This window comes from Conger conger, chromosome 13 (assembly GCF_963514075.1).
Source record: "Conger conger chromosome 13, fConCon1.1, whole genome shotgun sequence".
In the NCBI taxonomy this organism is placed as follows: domain Eukaryota; kingdom Metazoa; phylum Chordata; class Actinopteri; order Anguilliformes; family Congridae; genus Conger; species Conger conger.
In genome coordinates, this window is record NC_083772.1 from 17,217,974 (window position 1) to 17,236,509 (window position 18,536).

Below are 18,536 nucleotides of genomic sequence, written 5' to 3' on the forward strand. Positions count from 1 at the left end.
TGACTCACATCACGATCTCGCGCTCTCATGTGACCCAATCTTCAGTTATTATTATTATTATTATTATTATTATTATTATTATTATTATTATTATTATTACTTCTCAAATCAAGCAAGCTGAGCCGATTTAGCTCCAGGTCTTTATTAAAGTATAAAAACATATATTATGTTTTTAATTGTCACATTAGCCTCGTAGCTGCATCTTCCAGTAGGCGCATAGAACTACAATACAGTTCAATGAGTATGCGTATTCGTTTGAAATGTAGCCATGCTTACAGTAGCTTAAACAAAAAAACAAGATCATATGGCAAACTTCCTGGCAAGCTATCAACTGGTATTAATGACATTCACAACTGGTAAATATTAGTCTACTTGATGATTAGATTTGGAATTATTGCAATTATGTAGCGATGGTTAATAGCAGACTTACTCAAATTAAGTTTCTGACGACCAGTCGGCTTTACACTGGTTGCGTGGTTCAATTGAACTCCAAAGCTGCTTATATAGCAACGGCCTCCAGATGTCGTGCGTGTGTATATATTCCCCTATTATTGTTCGTAACATTATTTACCTTGAATCTTATTTTCAGTTAGAGCTATTTCCTTTGGTATACATATTCTGAAGAAGTTTAAGGATCGCCTACAGGCACAATATATAAACTGTTATATGCCTATAACTGTGAATAGACGCTATACAAACAATCTGTTCATATATTCAACCTCCGGAAACATAACGTCGCTGTTTGTCATTCATATGTAGGACAGGGTAGCCTCATTTAGAATAAACCGTATGTAAAGTTTAATAATTGATCGGATCACTGTAAGAAGTCATTAGTGGTATAGTATTATATAGGATGGCTTTCTTTTGAGAAGTGACAATGATGTTATCCTGGTCAATTATGTTAAAATATTTTTGAGTATATTAGCAAATTGAGCATTTTAGGTGGAATTCATCATATATACAGTACAGTATATACACTCACTGAGCACTTTATTTGGAACACTATACTAACTGTGTAGGGCATCCCTTTGCCATCAAAACAGCCTAAATTCGTCATGGTATGGATTCCACAAGCTGTTCCATGTTGACATGATTGCATCACACAATTTCTGCAGATGTGTCAGCTGCACATTCATGCTGTAAATCTCCTGTTCTACCACATTCCAAAGGTTTTCTATTAGATTCAGATCATTGTCATATTCATGACAATGTGACATGGTGCATTATTATGCTGGAAGTAGCCATTAGAAGATGGGTACATTGTAGTCATGAAGGGATGCACATGGTCAGCAACAAAGTCAAATAGGCTGTGGCATTCAAGTGATCATGATCGATTGGTATTAACAGGCCCAAAGTATGCCAAGAAAACATTCCCCACACCATTACTACACTTTCTGTTCTTGGCTGACAGAAGTGGAACCTGACGTGGACTTTTGCTGTTGTAGCCCATCCGACTCAGTTACTTAGATAACCCCATTCTGATAATTGCTAATTAGATATTTGTATTAACAAAGTGATGTACAGGTGTACTGAATAAAGTGGTCACTGGTCTGTTCATTAAAATTGGATTGCATCTTGTTTGGTGAGCTCCCTTTGTGGGATTCTTCTTCTTTTTTTTCCCTCAGTTTGTGTAGGTGTACTGACACAGAGGGCAAGTAGTGTCTTATCAAACTTTTGGTTGTATTAACTTTGACTTGTATCACCAGTAGCAGCATGACTAAAGTCTGCAGTCACTCATGGTCATACAGTAATAATCTGTTTAAACAATGGGGAAAAGGAAATCATGAAGGAAGTAAAGTTACTTTACTAGTCTTGCAACAGGACCTGCAGGAATGCTATGTTGTAACTATCCTTATAACTGTCCAAACATTTTAAAATCTTTGTGCTGTATTTTAATGATTACAGATGATTACAATAAGAAATAATTTTCTGAGTTTTTAAATTCTTAAAATAAAGTTGTGACTGACCTAAAATGGGAATGTCAGGAATTGTGAAAAACTGCATTTACATGGATTTGGCTAAGGTGCATGTAAATCTCCTGGTCTAAAACTTCTGGCCTAGCTGATATGTGTATTCATCTTTAAATAACACCACTAAACATTATACATAGATGGATCATATAAGCACATTAATGCAATTCCTGTCCTGTTAAAGCCAACAATCCCATAGTGCTCCATTATGCTCCATTGTGTTAGTTACCACAAGCCTCAGCTTTTTAGAAACATACCACTAAGAAGTGTACAATGTTCAACTCTTCTCTGTTTTTGGAATTCAAGTTCCAGTGGAGCTTCTCTTCTAAGCATTTATCTTTTCATTTTCAAAAAAAGAATAAGAGCAGTGATAAGCCTTGGCTCCTTGAGAAGTATCCTCCTCAAGGAGCGTGACTAACAATCTTGCTGGTAGGCAAGGAAGACTTCTTTTTCAGGTATCTCAATTCCATTTGAATGGTTTGAAAAAGTGGCAACTCTAGCTAAGTCCGAGTTACAGAACCTTAGCTCATGTTCGGCAGGTTGATTGGAGATTTGTAAGTTAAATGTTGAGGTTCAGGCTTTAATGTGTAATTAAATATACAGTGCTGGATATGAGCTGGTATTTGGTCGTAAGGTTTTGTGACAGTATGATGGTGAGCATGCTAATGCTAAAAGTGGTATTGTAGGCTAAATATAACACGGCCCCTTCCATTAAAAACCAATTATTTCTGCCAAACAAATTGGAAAACTCTTGGTGGTGTGGCATACTGGTGCGTAACGACTTACTTTCTCCAGTGGATATAGCTGAAGTTGGTACATTTACTGACCACGGATTTACAGAAATAATGAACTGGAATCCGTACAGTGGTGGTCTTCTAGCAGATTTTGCTATCTCCCTGTACCCGCAGTATTACTGCTCGAATGACTGTAGCATGTCCTGATTGATGCTGTTCTCCTCCTCTCCTGCAGGAGGCAGGATGTGCTTATGTGATCTTGCTGATGGCAGTGTACTGGTGCACAGAGGCCCTGCCAATGGCTGTCACTGCCCTGCTACCTATTGTGCTCTTTCCTGTTTTCAGCATCATGCGGTCCAGAGAGGTAGGTTAGGCTTGCACAATGTACAAGGTTAGCTCCAGGGCAAAATCTAAAGATGACAGCCATGATTGTTTTCTTATGATTTGTGATAAGGTACAAAACACATTTGAGCTCCTTTCATGCTGAACTTTTCAAGATCATTGATATCCTTGGTTTTACACATATGGAATGCCATCTTCAGTTCAGAGGACAGGTAATATGGGGTGACTTATAGTGGCTTATAGTTGTTGGTTTTCTTTCTTCATTGATTTTCTGCAGGAATTATATGCGTCATCAGAGATGCCCTCTAGTACACCCTCTAGTAGAAAACCACAATTTTTTAAAATTTTGTTTATTTAATTTTGTGGTGGCGGAATCTCAGAAACCGCCAGGCCCTGGAACTAGTCCTTGTTCATCAAAGATGTACAGTGGTGTAAAAAAGTGTTTGCCCCCTTCCTGATTTCTTGCAGTTTTTAAATTAAGGTTTTTATTATCAAGGGAGAAAAAAAATCCAAACCTACATGGCCCTGTGTGAAAAAGTGATTGCCCCCTAAACCTAATAACTGGTTGGGCCACCCTTAGCAGCAACAACTGCAATCAAGCGTTTGCGATAACTTGCAATGAGTCTCTTACAGCGCTGTGGAGGAATTTTGGCCCACTCGTCTTTGCAGAATTGTTGTAATTCAGCCACATTGGAGGGTTTTCGAGCATGAACCGCCTTTTTAAGGTCATGCCACAGCATCTCAATAGGATTCAGGTCAGGACTTTGACTAGGCCACTCCAAAGTCTTCATCTTGTTTTTCTTCAGCCATTCAGAGGTGGACTTGCTGGTGTGTTTTGGATCATTGTCCTGCTGCAGAACCCAAGTTCGTTTCAGCTTGAGGTCACGAACAGATGGCCGGACATTCTCCTTCAGGACTTTTTGGTAGACAGCAGAATTCATGGTTCCATTTATCACAGCAAGTCTTCCAGGTCCTGAAGCAGCAAAACAGCCCCAGACCATCACACTACCACCACCATATTTTACTGTTGGTATGATGTTCTTTTTCTGAAATGCGGTGTTACTTTTACGCCAGATGTAATGGGACACACACCTTCCAAAAAGTTCAACTTTTGTCTCGTCAGACCACAGAGTATTTTCCTGAAAGTCTTGGGGATCATCAAGATGTTCTCTGGCAAAATTGAGACGAGCCTTAATGTTCTTTTTGCTCAGCAGTGGTTTTCGTCTTGGAACTCTGCCATGCAGGCCATTTTTGCCCAGTCTCTTTCTTATGGTGGAGTCATGAACACTGACCTTAACTGAGGCAAGTGAGGCCTGCAGTTCTTTGGATGTTGTTGTGGGGTCTTTTGTGACCTCTTGGGTGAGTCGTCGCTGCTCTCTTAGGGTAATTTTGGTCGGCCGGCCACTCCTGGGAAGGTTCACCACTGTTCCATGTTTTCGCCATTTGTGGATAATGGCTCTCACTGTGGTTCGCTGGAGTCCCAAAGCTTTAGAAATGGCTTTATAACCTTTTCCAGACTGATAGATCTCAATTACTTTCTTTCTCATTTGTTCCTGAATTTCTTTAGATCTCAGCATGATGTCTAGCTTTTGAGGATCATTTGGTCTACTTCACTTTGTCAGGCAGGTCCTATTTAAGTGATTTCTTGATTGAGAACAGGTATGGCAGTAATCAGGCCTGGGTGTGGCTTGAACTCAGGTTTGATAAACCGTAGTTAAGTTATGTTTTAACAGGGGGGGCAATCACTTTTTCACACAGGGCCATGCAGGTTTGGATTTTTTTCCTCCCTTAATAATAAAAACCTCATAACTTATAATAGCTGATAACTCGAGAACTATATGTTCTATCGACTATCAAATGACAACTATATAGGTCAGAGGTCAAGATCATATGGTCAATTGCAAAAGAGGTGTGACAAAAAACGGCACTTTTCTGGCCTACAATTGTCTACACTGTATGTCATTCTTCATCAGAGATGTATATTTACAGTAAATATTTACTCATAAACACATTATATATCGGATTGGAACAAACAAAGTATCAACTTGAAGCTTGACTCTGGGCACATATTTCTCAACTGTATAGGTCAGATGTTAAGGTCATATAGATACATTGAAAAAGAGGTGCAACAAGAATTGGCACGTCAAATCTATGCTGTATCGCAAGTAGGTGAACTTAACATCCTAGCCTATTCACCCATCTCAGTATCCCAACATATCTACATATCCGATTCAAGGCCCTAGTGTTGGCATTTCAGGCTGCTAAGGGGACTGCCCCACCTTACATACAGTCCTTGATCACTCCCTACTCCCCAGCTAGACCGGTCTGCCAGCTCTGGTCGCCTTATGGTTCCCTCTCTACGTGCACCTGGCGGTCGAGCTGCACATTCACGCCAGTTTTCCGTTCTGGTTCCTCAGTGGTGGAATGACTTGCCTACCACTGTCAGGACAGCAGAATCCCTCCCCCTATTTCAATGCAGACTCAAAACACACCTTTTCAAACTCTGCCTTAGTCCTCCCTCCTGATTTCCCCTGCCCCCCCTTTCTGATATCCCTATCCTCCTTGTCTAACCCGAAAAAAAAAGGAATTTCACTTATGATGACGACTATATGTTGAGAACAGCATTCCATGTGTATTTTCCTAGTTATGGATGTGATGCTTTGACTTGTGGTAGAACTTATGCACTTGTAAGTCGCTTTAGATTAAAAGCGTCTGCCAAATGACAAAAATGTAAATGTAAATGTAAATATATACCAGGCATCGTTTTTCATGGGTGGTGACAGCCGGGGGGAATGAGAACACTTTTTCATGAAACGTCTTCCATAATTTTAATATACAATATGTAGTATTTTACATAGTATTTAATTGTCTAACAATCCTGCTCTGCACTGTCTATGCCCAGAGGAAGTGCATGCAAGTGGATTTACGTGTACATACATATATTGATAAACCATCCTCAGTTGTCAGCAACAGGGAGCAATTTCTGATTCATCATTAGAGGGACATATACAGCATGTCACCGGAATGGCTGGCCATTAGTTTCGCTTCTGTGATTGCATTGATGAGCACTGGAGTCCCTGTTTGTGCTGATTACTCTTCTGCCGGTTCTTTCCCTAGGTGAGTATTCAGTACCTGAATGATGGCACCATGCTGTTGTTGGGTACACTGGTGGTTGCTGTGGCAGTGGAACACTGGAACCTGCACAAACGCATCGCCCTCAGGATGCTATACCCGATCAGGGTCCGACCGCCATTGTGAGTTAACGGCAACGAGACCGGTCTTATCCTTCTCCATGCATGGCAATATACAATCGGGTCAAATAAAGTATGACTATAAGCAAATGGAAACCTGGCCTTGTGAGGTTGGTTTGGAAAGTATGCTTCCTTTGGAGAATGCTAGCTTGCTTTTATAATCCCAGAGCTGTTTAGAGCAGTGGTTCTGAAACTCAGAACTCCTGGGGACACATGTGCTGGTTTTCATTACAACCAGTTATACCTGTTCATTTTTTAAAATTAGACCCTTTCTTTTATTTACCCTCTGAAGAAGTAGCTATGAGTACCATGAAGAATAAAAGTCCCATATTCACATTGTGGTTATGGTGCTATGTTACTGCAAATGCTTAATGAAAAAATGTAAACATGTTTCAACTGATCAAATTATAGACTTGAAACTAGTGTGAACATCTTGCAACTGATCATCATCTAACCATTTGGAAGATGATGTTTTCAAAGACAAAGCAAATGATATTGAGTCAAAGCTGCATTGTGTTAATGACTTTAAGCTGCAGAATTGTGTAATAACTTAAACACATGTGTTCCACAACCTTAACAACTTAATAATTTGGCTGTAACAAAAACAGCATACATAGGGGTCGCTGCCTTCTTGGAGGGTTGTCCAGGATGAAGACTCTGTGTGAGATGTTTGGGGGTAAAATACTGCAACCCTCACCGCAGTATGGAAAAACATGAGGTTTTATAATCTTGACTATTTCACCTGAATACAGGTGAGCCATCATCTTCATATATTGCTATGTATGCTACCAACTCACAATCATGTGAGAGCCCTGGCTTCTGTGAAACCACTAAAGCAATGTATGTGTCTAATCAGAAAAATGTCACTGCTAATATACACTAATGTTCAAAAGTTTGGGGTCACCATCTTATTCTCCTTTTTTTCCACTTTTTCTGATTTAATATTTTATTTTCTGTTTGTAATTCATACGTGGTCAAAGTGCAGACTCAGAGTATTTTCTATATATTTTGATTTCATCATGTAGTAATTTATTTATTTTTTATTGCTGAATCTACTGTACCTTTCCCTCGGAACCAGTCTTTTGGTTCAAAAATAAACAATTACAGTCTTGCTTTAATGCATGTGCGGACAGGTACATTTTTTTGTTCAGCTAGAACTTATGGCTTGTTAGTCGCTCTTCACATTTTCATAATAATTATAAGGCTGTTTATATCACCATCCAGCAAAGATGGAGGGAAAGAGAAGAAAAGCTGAGTATGATCAACATATGAATGAAATGAGAAACCGTGGGAAGACATGAGATGTCATATATAGGAAAAAGAGGAGGAAGCCAAGTATGGTGCCTTGGGGATGCCTGTAAGAAGACAAGTATGAGACAAGCCACCACCCCAGGAAGGACAATTTAGAGATGTACTTCAGTGTGTACTTCTGTGTGTTTCACTGAAGAGATCTTGAGTAAGGCCAGGGTAGATAGAGTAGACCAGGAGAGAGTGAAGGTAGTCTCACTTTGATGATCGAGAGATGAGCAGTGTCTGAATGACCAGCCCTGAAACTAGACTGGTAGGGGTGAAGCAGGTTATTCTGTTAGATCTTATGTACCAGGAGTTCCCTGGTGCAGGCGAGCAGTGTGGAACTGAAAGAGTGTGCTTCACTCCCTAGGCTGATGCTGGGCTTCATGTGTGTGACGGCCTTCCTGTCCATGTGGATCAGCAACACCGCCACCACTGCCATGATGGTGCCGATCATCCAGGCTGTGCTGCAGCAGCTACACTACAGGGAGGAGGAGGTGCAGGAACACACTCCTGTGGAGAGGGTTGAGGAACAGAGAGAGCTGGGTGAGCAGGAACATAAATAGCTAATTTGTAGCTTAATAAATATGGCAGATATACAGAAATACTAATGAGTGGAAATTAATACAGCTAGCTAATTTGTAGCTAAATAGCGTAAATATAATAGTAAGTAATAAGACTGAAATGCAATCCAATAATTATGAAAAAAATACCATGTCATGTCTTTGTTTTTTGAACAGCTCAGAAAAATAGCAGTTACACTCTAAAATATGCATGCTTCAAAATTGCAATTGTTTTACTTGAATCAGTATGGAACACAAATTGAAGGCTCCATAATGATATGAAAAACTCAAAAAGATGAAAAATATGCATGTGGGCTTATTTTTCATAGTCAAACAATAACTAATACTCTCCCCCCTCCCTCCACCTCTTTCTCTTAGTGGTGGTGAATGGGTCGGGGGTGTATGAAGAGACTGTGCCGATTGAAGAGGCTGCAGAGAAGAGGAGGATATGTAAAGGCATGATGCTGAGTGTGTGTTATGCAGCCAGCATCAGGGGCACTGCTACACTAACCGGTACTGGAGCCAACCTGGTACTCCAGGGCCAGATGAACCAGTAAGTAGAGCTAATCTAAGTGAGGTTAGGTTATGTGTCACTGTTTGATTCCAAGCTCAGATACTTATAACATCCCTAACATCATATAGTTACCATGTGTCCTTTCTGAGTCTCTATGTCTATGCCTAGACATACAGTAGCTTAGAAAAATCAATGGTATTGCCATCACATTTGAGCGGGAATTTGTCCAGTGTTGTGGCTGTGGCTCCATTGTGTTTCTAAGCCCACCAGGCATAACCACATTCGTCTGTATCCACTAAACACAAAATAACTTCCACTGTGTTTCAGTTCTATTTCTTTATTAGCTTCACTTTAAGCTCTATGGGAATTGGATTTTATCCAATCTCGAGACTGAAAACGATCTACGCAACGCCATCTTGATGGCCAATCAGGGCAAAGATGCGCTTTAGCGACCGAATTTACATACGGTGGCTATATAAGCGACATCGCAGGCCGTCATTCTTTCTTCTCAAATTTTCAGCGCAAGGTTAGCAACCTAGCTGGAGACTTACGTTTCTACCACGCCGAAGTTCTTCGTCTGCGAGCAGAAACGCGCCGCTGTGAGGAAGGAGCTTTTTTTCCCGACTCAAAGGCCCTCGCTAGACGACGTCGAGCTCGAAGATTCGTCATGAAGCGGTGCCAAGGGTGCGACGCAGCCGTGGAGGGTACGGACCCTCACACTGCTTGCGTTATGTGTCTCGGCGAGACCCATGCTCTCGCGGCCTTAACTAAGGTGACCTGCACCGCCTGCGCTGCACTCGGGGCGCAGGAGCTACTGCGCCGGGCAAGCATACACCGCGAAGACGCCAGTTGGGCTGACTTCCCGGAGCCTTTTGCCATGCACTCTCAGGAGGACAGACCGAACCTGCGCGATGGCAGGGTTCCGTCTGACACGGCCCATCTGGAAGAGGCGCTCCTAACCCTCGCTAACAGCTCTGGGGACGAGGACGACGACCTCCTTCTCCACTCTAGTGACCAGGAGATGCTTCCAGACGACAGTTTGGAGCCTTCCGGCTCTGTCGCTATCCCAACGGCGACGGGTGCAGCAGGGTTGAACGGCTTCGGAAGCCGGCCAGGACTCTACGTCGGCCTATCACAGATAAGCACCAGGTCGCTGGCTCAATTTCGACCCCGCCCCCACTTAAGAGCCGGGCTTCTGCAGATTCAGAAGCCCGTGGTACAGTCTGCACTGCTTTCAACCAGGTCCGCGTTTTCAGATGCTAACGCACAAGCGCGTAATGAGCTCAATCAGCCAAGGGGACTGGTTCACGCTCGTAGATTTAAAAGACGCTTACTTCCATGTGAACATTGTACAGCGCCATTGGCAGTACCTTCGTTTCCCTTTTCTGGGAAGAGCGTACGAATTTACCAAACTCCCATTCGGTCTGTCCCTGGCACCCCGCACCTTCGAAATGGTGGTATCTGGACGACTGGCTTGTGTTAGCCCCTTCCAGGGAGTTGGCTGGGAAACACACAGAGATGCTGATAACCCACATCGAAGGATTGGGTTTCACCATCAACCGCGACAAGAGTGTTTTCACCCCGAGCCAGTGTGTTCAGTACCTAGGGCTCCGGCTGAACTCATTGTCAATGACGGCACGTCTCTCTCAGGAGAGAATTGCTTCCCTGAGAGGCCACGCTTGCCGATTTCTCCCAGGTCGCTGCATCAGTGGAATCACGATTATGCGCCTGTTGGGTTTAATGGCGGCAGCAATCGCCGTGGTTCCGTTGGGATTGCTACGCATGAGACCGGTGCAACTCTGGCTCAAGCGAATGCATTTCGATCCAATGAGAGACCGCGCAAAGCAATGGCTTGCATTACAACGTTTCGAACCCCTTCTTCGGGGCAGACACGTTCTAATCAGAAGCGACAACAATGCGACAGTCGCTTACGTAAACCGACAGGGCGGCACCGGCTGGCGGTGAGGATCTGGACTTGGGCATACCCGCGAGTTCGCTCCTTACGGGCGCTCTACGTCCCGGGGCAGCTGAACTGCGGCGCAGACCTCTTGTCTCGGGGTGGTCCCTCCCCCCTAGAGTGGTGTCTTCACCCACTCGTGGTAGCGGAGGTGTGGTCACGCTTTGGGAAAGCGAGAGTGGATTTATTCGCCTCCCGACAGAATGCGCATTGCCCATTATGGTTTGCGATGACAGCAACCGGCTCGCCCCCACTGGGAGTGGACGCGCTAGCCCATTGCTGGCCCAAGCGCCTCCTTTATGCCTTCCCTCCCTTTGGTCTGGTACCGCAGGTACTAGCCAAAGCGAGAGAGGAGAGGAAACCCCTGATTTTGATCGCGCCAGATTGGCCGCACAAACAGTGGATGGCCGATGTAGCCCTGCTGCTGACCGACGTCCCGTGGCGACTTCCCCAGCGCCGGGACCTCCTGTCTCAGGGGGCGGGGACCATTTTTCATCCCCACCCAAGCAGGCTGCGCCTCACGGCTTGGCCCCTGTTAGGAGCAGGCTCGTGAACATGGGATTGAGCGAGGCAGCTGTAAATACTATACAGCATGCTCGCGCTATCTCAACTACAATGGCTTATAAAGGCAGATGGGAGGCCTTCGAGACTTGGTGTCTCGAACGCTCTCAGGACCCCCTGGTGTGCCCTGTATCCGTAGTGCTCAACTTTGTGCAGAGCCTACTTGATAAGGGGTTATCTTTGTCCACGTTAAGGGGGTATGTCTTCGCAATTTCTGCGTGCCATACTGGCTATGGTGGCTCTACGGTGGCTGCCCACCCCCTGGTAAAGCGTTTTATCCAGGGCATCCGGCGTCTGAAACCCGTGGCCCCACCCCGTGTTCCGCAGTGGGACTTAGCGGTGGTACTAAAAGCCTTGTGCAGCCCTCCTTTCGAACCGCTGGAGAGCGTTGAGTGGAGAGCTTTGTCCCTTAAGGTAGCGCTGCTTGCTGCGCTAGTTTCTGCTAAGCGAGTAAGCGATTTATGCGCCTTGTCTGTGCACCCGGACTGTCTCTCCCTTTCAGGATCTGACAGAGTCGTGCTGAGACCGAACCCTGCGTTTACCCCGAAGGTTATCACCACGTCCTTCCGCTCACGGGTATTGGACCTGGTGGCTTTCAAGCCCCCTCCTCATGACGATGAGGAGGATGCTATGCTGCATAAACTTTGCCCAGTGCGTGCTCTGTCGATATACGTACGACGTTCGCAGCCTATTCGACAAGCAGATCAGCTGTTTGTCTGTTATGGTGCTGCTGCTAAGGGAAAACCTGTTACGGCACAGAGATTTTCCCATTGGCTTACTGACGCAATCAACTGGGCGTATGAGTGTATGGGCTTGCCCCCTCTGTCGGAGGTTCGCGCCCACTCTACTCGAAGCATGGCAGCTTCTCGGGCACTTTTTAAAGGGGTCAGTGTGCAGGACATTTGTACAGCGGCGTCATGGAGTTCGCCATGCGCCTTTGTGCGTTTCTATCTGCTGGATGCATCGACACCGTCGGTGGCGCATGCAGTCCTGAGCTCAGCGTCCAATCGGACGTAGCTGCTGCTCAAACACATTATGGGCAACGCCTCTACGGGGTGGCTAGAGGCGTGCATGTTTATATTGGCCATCTCCTGGCTTAGGTATTCGGTAGCTGGTTTACATGAACCGAGCGCTGGGGATGGTTGTGGCTCCTCGGTTTATACAGTCCCCCTTTTTTTCATGCATAAAAAAGGGCTGGCTATTGAGGGGAGCCCCTCTTGATTGGCTATCACTGCCATCGCCTGTTGTTCTGCATCAGGGGGCTGATGTTGACGACAGGGCGTGGGCTATAGGGTTCCCATAGAGCTTAAAGTGAAGCTAATAAAGAAATAGAACTTCCGGGTACAGTGGTACCCATTGTTCTATGAGTTATTAGCGAGCTTTAAGCTTCACAGGCCCTGTCTCTTTCCTTCGCTGAAAATTTGTCTCGAAGAAAGAATGACGGCCTGCGATGTCGCTTATATAGCCACCGTATGTAAATTCGGTCGCTAAAGCGCATCTTTGCCCTGATTGGCCATCAAGATGGCGTTGCGTAGATCGTTTTCAGTCTCGAGATTGGATAAAATCCAATATTCCAGGTGTTCAAAAGAAGCTTTCATCCTTCTTTCTCCTTCTTTTTGTATACAGGAAATTCTGTAAATATACACTCACTGAGCACTTTATTAGGAACATAAATATTGGGTGGGGCTTTGCTTTGTTCTCAAAACAGCCTCAATTCTTTGTGGAATGGATTTCAAAATATGTCGAAAACATTCCTTTTGGCACATTTTTTATTTCCATAAGTCTCTTGTGATACTATCAAGAGAGAGACCTGGCCAAGACAGCAGCAACAATAAGTAAACAAGAAGATGAATAAAACATAGATTACAAAAAAAACAAACAAAAAAAATCCCAAAGAAAAATAATACAATACAAAACAAAGTTTCATCAATAATGTACTTAGCTATTGTTGGTGCGTGGTATTCTTAAGAATTTGTAAAGGAAATGTAGTAATGTGACAACACCGTGTTTGCTAGACTTTTATTCAGTTCCAGCACTACAGGTTTTTTAAGACAAGGACTAGCACGTTGCTTGGGTGTGCAACCCTTTTTCCCTTCAGAATTCCTGGAGTAGCCACCTACCAACAAGCAGGACTGTATAGTGCATTGTGATCACATTCCAAGAGGAAAGGTATGTACTGTTTGTATTGCAAGTTTTAAGTGCTGACCAAAAGAAACAGATCATTTTTTTACATGGCTTAAAGGCCCACAAAAATCATTTTTTTAGTTTTTGAGCTTTTCATGAATAAAATTCAATTTTGGTCGAAGTATGCATATTTTAGGATCAAAACACTCTTGCGTTTTCTGGCTTAGCTGTTCATTTTAGGCATTGGAAAAATGTATTACCTAGACAAACCCCTCACTTAGACACTTATTAATATACGAACATTCATGCAAATTCGGTCCTGTTAACATGAGGTCCCGAAGTTCTGAAACTGAGACCCAGAGAAAGCCAGCAATCCCACTGTATTAGTTAACACAAGCCTCAGCTAACATACCACTAAGAAATACACAATGCTCAACTCCTTCAAATTCAAGTTTCTTCTAGTGGAGGTTCTCTTTTAATCTATTAATCTAAAAACGGAAGAGCAGTGATAAGCCTTGCCTTTTCCCAAACTCTGCAGCTTCAGGAAGACGTGGGGCTGTGGGGTGAGAAGATCGGAGGAGGAGGAGGCTATGTTCCGGGTGGTCCGGGACGAGCTCCGGCAGCTGGGTCCCATTTCGTTTGGGGAGGGCAGTGTGCTAGTACTCTTCCTCCTGCTCATCCTCCTCTGGTTCACTCGAGATCCAGGCTTCACCACTGGCTGGGCCAGGAGTCTCCTCAGTAACAACACAGGGTAAAATCACCTCCACTACACACCCATGCACACAACCACAACTCTTACACACACACTCTTATGACCTTAAGAAATTATCCCTGCGTAGACCCTTTGACCCGAAACTGGTCAAACTGGTTTAAGCTGTGTTTTCAACACTTAGCAGGTTGACCAGCTGATCAGTCAATATAGGCAGCTTGTCTACCAGTTTGAATACAGCGTACTCTAGCAGCTTAACCAGCTTTGTCCAGTTAGAGACCAGCTTTAGCAAGCCACAAACCACAATGTAAAGCTTTTTCAACCATCTTAAAATCCCAGCTGATTTTAGCTGGAATTTTCAACGGGGAAGTCATGCTCCAGCAGACAGTAAATGTCTTGATAAGAACAAGAAACAAACAGCTCTTTTAATGTTCATAATCCCTGGATTCTCCTGGTTATGGGAGCCCAGAACTGGGTGCGCTGAGCTACTGTAAATCACTACATTGCACTTAATGTAGTTTTTGACACACTTGATGGTAATGAGAAAGGGGGAAAATGTTTATGAGTCATCTGTGCAGTGGGAAAGTCACATCCTTTTCACCGCAGGTATGTGAATGACGCCACATTAGCTGTTTTCATCGCTGTACTCATGTTCATCCTCCCCTCCCAAGCACCCCGGTTGAGCTTATTCTTCCCCTGCCCTCGCACAGGTTAGCCAAGCCTTCACACACAAGCACGCACACGGGTCATTATGCACATATGGCACTTATAGAGGCCCATTATGTCACGGTGAACTGCATCTAAAAAAGTAATCAAATCAACATTGTGCAACCTATTTTATTTACATTTCCAAGACCATTGGTATATTTGACCACACCCTCAAAAGGAAAAGATTATGGGAAGCTGAATTGTTGGGAGTCTGCAGCTACCCAGTGGCTTTCCAATTATTTGCGTAGCAGAATTCAGTGTGAAAATATAATCCAGACACAGGAGCCCCTCCTTGGAAAATGCAAAAGTGGTCACTCAAGGATCCATCCTGGGTCCAGTATTATTTAGCTTTAAATAGCTGCAGTTGCAGTATAGCATCTGCTTATATGCATATGACACTATTCTTTACTATTGTACCCCTTCCCTTGCCAACATTGCATTACACAACTCCAAAGCATTCCAGACCTCCACGCCCCCCCCTGTTTTGCTCAACTGTAAGGTGTTCCAAGTTAAAATGCCCTGGGACCTGCTTCTGCTGCTGTGTGTGTGTGTGCTCTATCTAATCAGAGTGTTTGTGTGCTACCTCTAGCCATAGTGTGTGTACTTATGTTCAGGTGCCTGTGTTTTCCCCCTGCAGGTGTCCGGATTGTTCCTTATGTATTGGGGCTTTTTGAGGGAAAAAAGTTACCCGTTATGGGACAACCGGCACAATCCCTCATAAAGAGAGAGTTGGCCAGAGAAGAGAGGTACGGGCTATGCAGACACACCCACACACATCACACCCACGGTGTTACTGGTACTAAAAAAAAATTGTGATGGTTGATTATTACCTGAAGCTCTTCACCTGTATCTACATGATTGTATGCATTGCACTGCTGCCACACAATTGGCTGATTCGATCATTGCAAGAATAATAAAAGTAAAAGTAAAAATGTTCCTAATAAAGTGCTTGGTGAGTGTACAGTATTTCATGCCAGATTACAGGGGAGAATTTAATCAGATCAGGTAAGGTCACAGACAGGAAAAGCATGTTTATTTGCCTCCCACTTTTCTGAAAAACCAGTAACTCAGCCAAGCAAACCACTCTTAGCCTCAAACCCTGCCAACATCAGTCCCTCACACATCTGGAGATGAAACTGTTCCTGAAAACGCTGAGGAAGCTGAAGAATGGGATCATTCTGTTTTGTACCCCATTTCTCCTTCTCCCTTTGCCAGTGCTAATCCGAACCAAGGTATGTACAGGGGGTCTGTCATTCTTATTATGTACTGTAGACAGATACATTGGGCCTCATTCATTTCAGTCAACCAAAATTCACTGTAATTCTTTTGGAAATGCATTTGCACAAATAATGAGGGATTTATTTAGCCAAACGAACTTCATGAGTGGTGTCAGCTGTTCGTATTGTGCACAGCAATGAATTGTAAAAGTGCATGGTTGTAAAGCTGTAAAGTTTCTGTATCTGTCCTGTGTGTATTTATGTTTATTCTTGTTATTTATTCATTTTTCATACATCCTTGGTTATTGTTTTCCATTACAGTTCTCATTTGTCATCCCCTGTTATGTCTGCGTCTGAATGTAGTTTAGAAGTATTCACGTAACAAATTCACTAACGCAATCTCTTAGTGTTCGCACCTGTCTCTGACTATCACTACGTCTTCAATCTATGCAAATATCTACTCCCTAATCCAGAGCCGTATGATTTACATGTCTGGTCACGTGCATTCAAGTTTGCTACAAATAGGGTGTAGCCTTCTTACGCCATTGTTTATATGTCTGGCCTCTCTGTACATTACATGCACATTTATTGTAGAAGATTTGGGGCATGGCGTAGCCTACTCCAGAAAGAGCACATATTCAAAGACCGAGCCAATTTCTTTGAGGCTCACAGAAGAAACAATGAACAATAACAGCGAGTCCGCGTAATTTTAACAGGTTGACGGGAACTGATTTTCCCAATTGGAAAGTGGTAATTTGGTTATTCTGATAAGACATGAATGCAGCATTAGACTCTACATGACATGTACATGTTTTGCTTTAATAGAATATGAATGCATTGTTCACTTCATATTCATATTCAAAGACTGAGTTGGTTTCACAAAACACTGTAGTCAGAACTCAGATGTCACAAAACATTAGTCAGAACTCGGATGTCTTTCCCATCCAATTCCAAAAAATTGTCAGGTGCTTTCTGTACTCCGCTTCTTGCGGACTGGCACAGGACAAAATATATTGACCCTTGATAATCCCAGACAGTAAAATCTGTCCATTTTTATAACTTTGCCTCCAGTTTTATGTCAAACCATTTTTGTTTTATCTGTTCCACAGTATGTGGAACTTAGAGAGATTACAGCAATATCTCTGATGCATAGGCCAAAGCAGCAGGTAGGATGCTACTCCACATTTTACACTGTTTTTATTTCAGTCCTATGTGGTGCATACACCGTTTATGTAGCCTATATAAACAAAAGTAGGCTACACAATCTTCTCTGCCATCTTTTTAAAATGCCTGAAATTGATATAACTTAAGGTATTTTAAGGCCTTCAATTTATACTAATTTTGTGTGCACACTTCTTGTGTATGATTGATTGGTATTTATCAACATACATGTGGATATGAAAAAAAGCTGTGTCGACTCCTGTTTCATAAATAAATTGTAAGTTATTTTCCAATCACACATACAGTACTGTGCAAAAGCCTTAGGCACCTGTATGACGTTCGGTATAGATAAGATTCTTTCAAAAATAATTCAATGAAAGTTCCTAAATAAATGTACTATACATTTTACATTACATTTTAGTAATTTGGCAGAATAGTTAAACTGAATCAAATCAATATTTTTTTGTGACCAGCCTTCGGAGTTAAAACTGCATCACTTCTCTGAGACATAGAACTGCAGGACAATGTTGGCTAAGACAATCAGCAGGGAGGTTGTTCCAAGCATGTTGGAGAACTTGCCACAGAGACTTTGCTTGGCTCCTTGCTCCTGATCTCAGACAGCCTTAATCAAAAAAATAAAAATAAAAACAACAAACGGCCAAAAAATTAGGAACCCCGGAAAGGCAGCGAAAAAAAAAAAAAAAAACACAAAAAAGAATCGGCATCCATGCAACAGCGTTTGTCCGTCTTTGTCCACTTTCCCAGCCTAGCCGTCCTCCGTAGGTGATTCAGATCCAGGGGTTAGAGCGGGACAATGTTAGCTGGCTCACAGCAGGAGAGATATGCTCACGTGCCCCGGACTTCAGTTTCGGTCGCGGGGTTTCCGCCAGGAATTCCTCCACGTTTCGCTCTGTGGGAGTTTGTTCGTCTCTAGGCTGAAAAGGCTTAAGCCCACACTGGCGTCGTGTCTTTCGGCCTCCGTCGTCAGCCCCGCTCTGCTCCGCAGCCTCGCTCTTTGAAGGGCGCAGCTCCCTCCCTCTCACTCGGTTCAGCTGTACCTGTTTAATGAGAGATTAGGTTTGCCATTCTGCACTGGATGTCACTCAAGCAAGCAAGCGGGCTGAAACCTTTGTATCAGATGGTGGGAATGAGATGAGTTGTGTATCGTCCGCATAGCAGTGGTAGGATAGACCATGTGCGGTGATAACAGGGCCAAGGGAATGAGATCTGTGAAAACTATCATTATACTCTTCTGTATTGGGTTGAGGGCTCTGACTGGTGCAAAGCTTGGGAGGTAATGGGCTGGTGGAGAGGAACTAACTGGAGGTGGGTTGTAATGTGGTGTTGATGGTGTCCATCTTAAGGTGTCTCCAACGGTCTCCCAAATCAGCAGCACGACCATCTCGAGGTGGGTTCCATTTGTGCATGGGTCCTT

The 18,536-nt window shown here is 43.6% G+C and overlaps 1 protein-coding gene across 1 annotated transcript in view; it reads left to right on the top strand.

Annotated features, from left to right (window-relative positions):
• The first annotated feature begins 245 nt into the window (after window positions 1–245).
• LOC133107359 (Na(+)/citrate cotransporter-like) overlaps window positions 246–18,536 on the top strand; it is a 36,877-nt gene continuing 18,586 nt past the window's right edge. Inside the window, exons 1-9 of the mRNA XM_061216349.1 lie at window positions 246–356; window positions 2,940–3,068; window positions 6,164–6,300; window positions 7,958–8,133; window positions 8,529–8,703; window positions 13,845–14,057; window positions 14,622–14,725; window positions 15,361–15,469; window positions 15,787–15,955. Coding sequence (XP_061072333.1) covers window positions 2,970–3,068; window positions 6,164–6,300; window positions 7,958–8,133; window positions 8,529–8,703; window positions 13,845–14,057; window positions 14,622–14,725; window positions 15,361–15,469; window positions 15,787–15,955 — 1,182 coding nt within the window. The 5' untranslated portion in view covers window positions 246–356; window positions 2,940–2,969. The remainder of the gene's footprint in view (window positions 357–2,939; window positions 3,069–6,163; window positions 6,301–7,957; window positions 8,134–8,528; window positions 8,704–13,844; window positions 14,058–14,621; window positions 14,726–15,360; window positions 15,470–15,786; window positions 15,956–18,536) is intronic.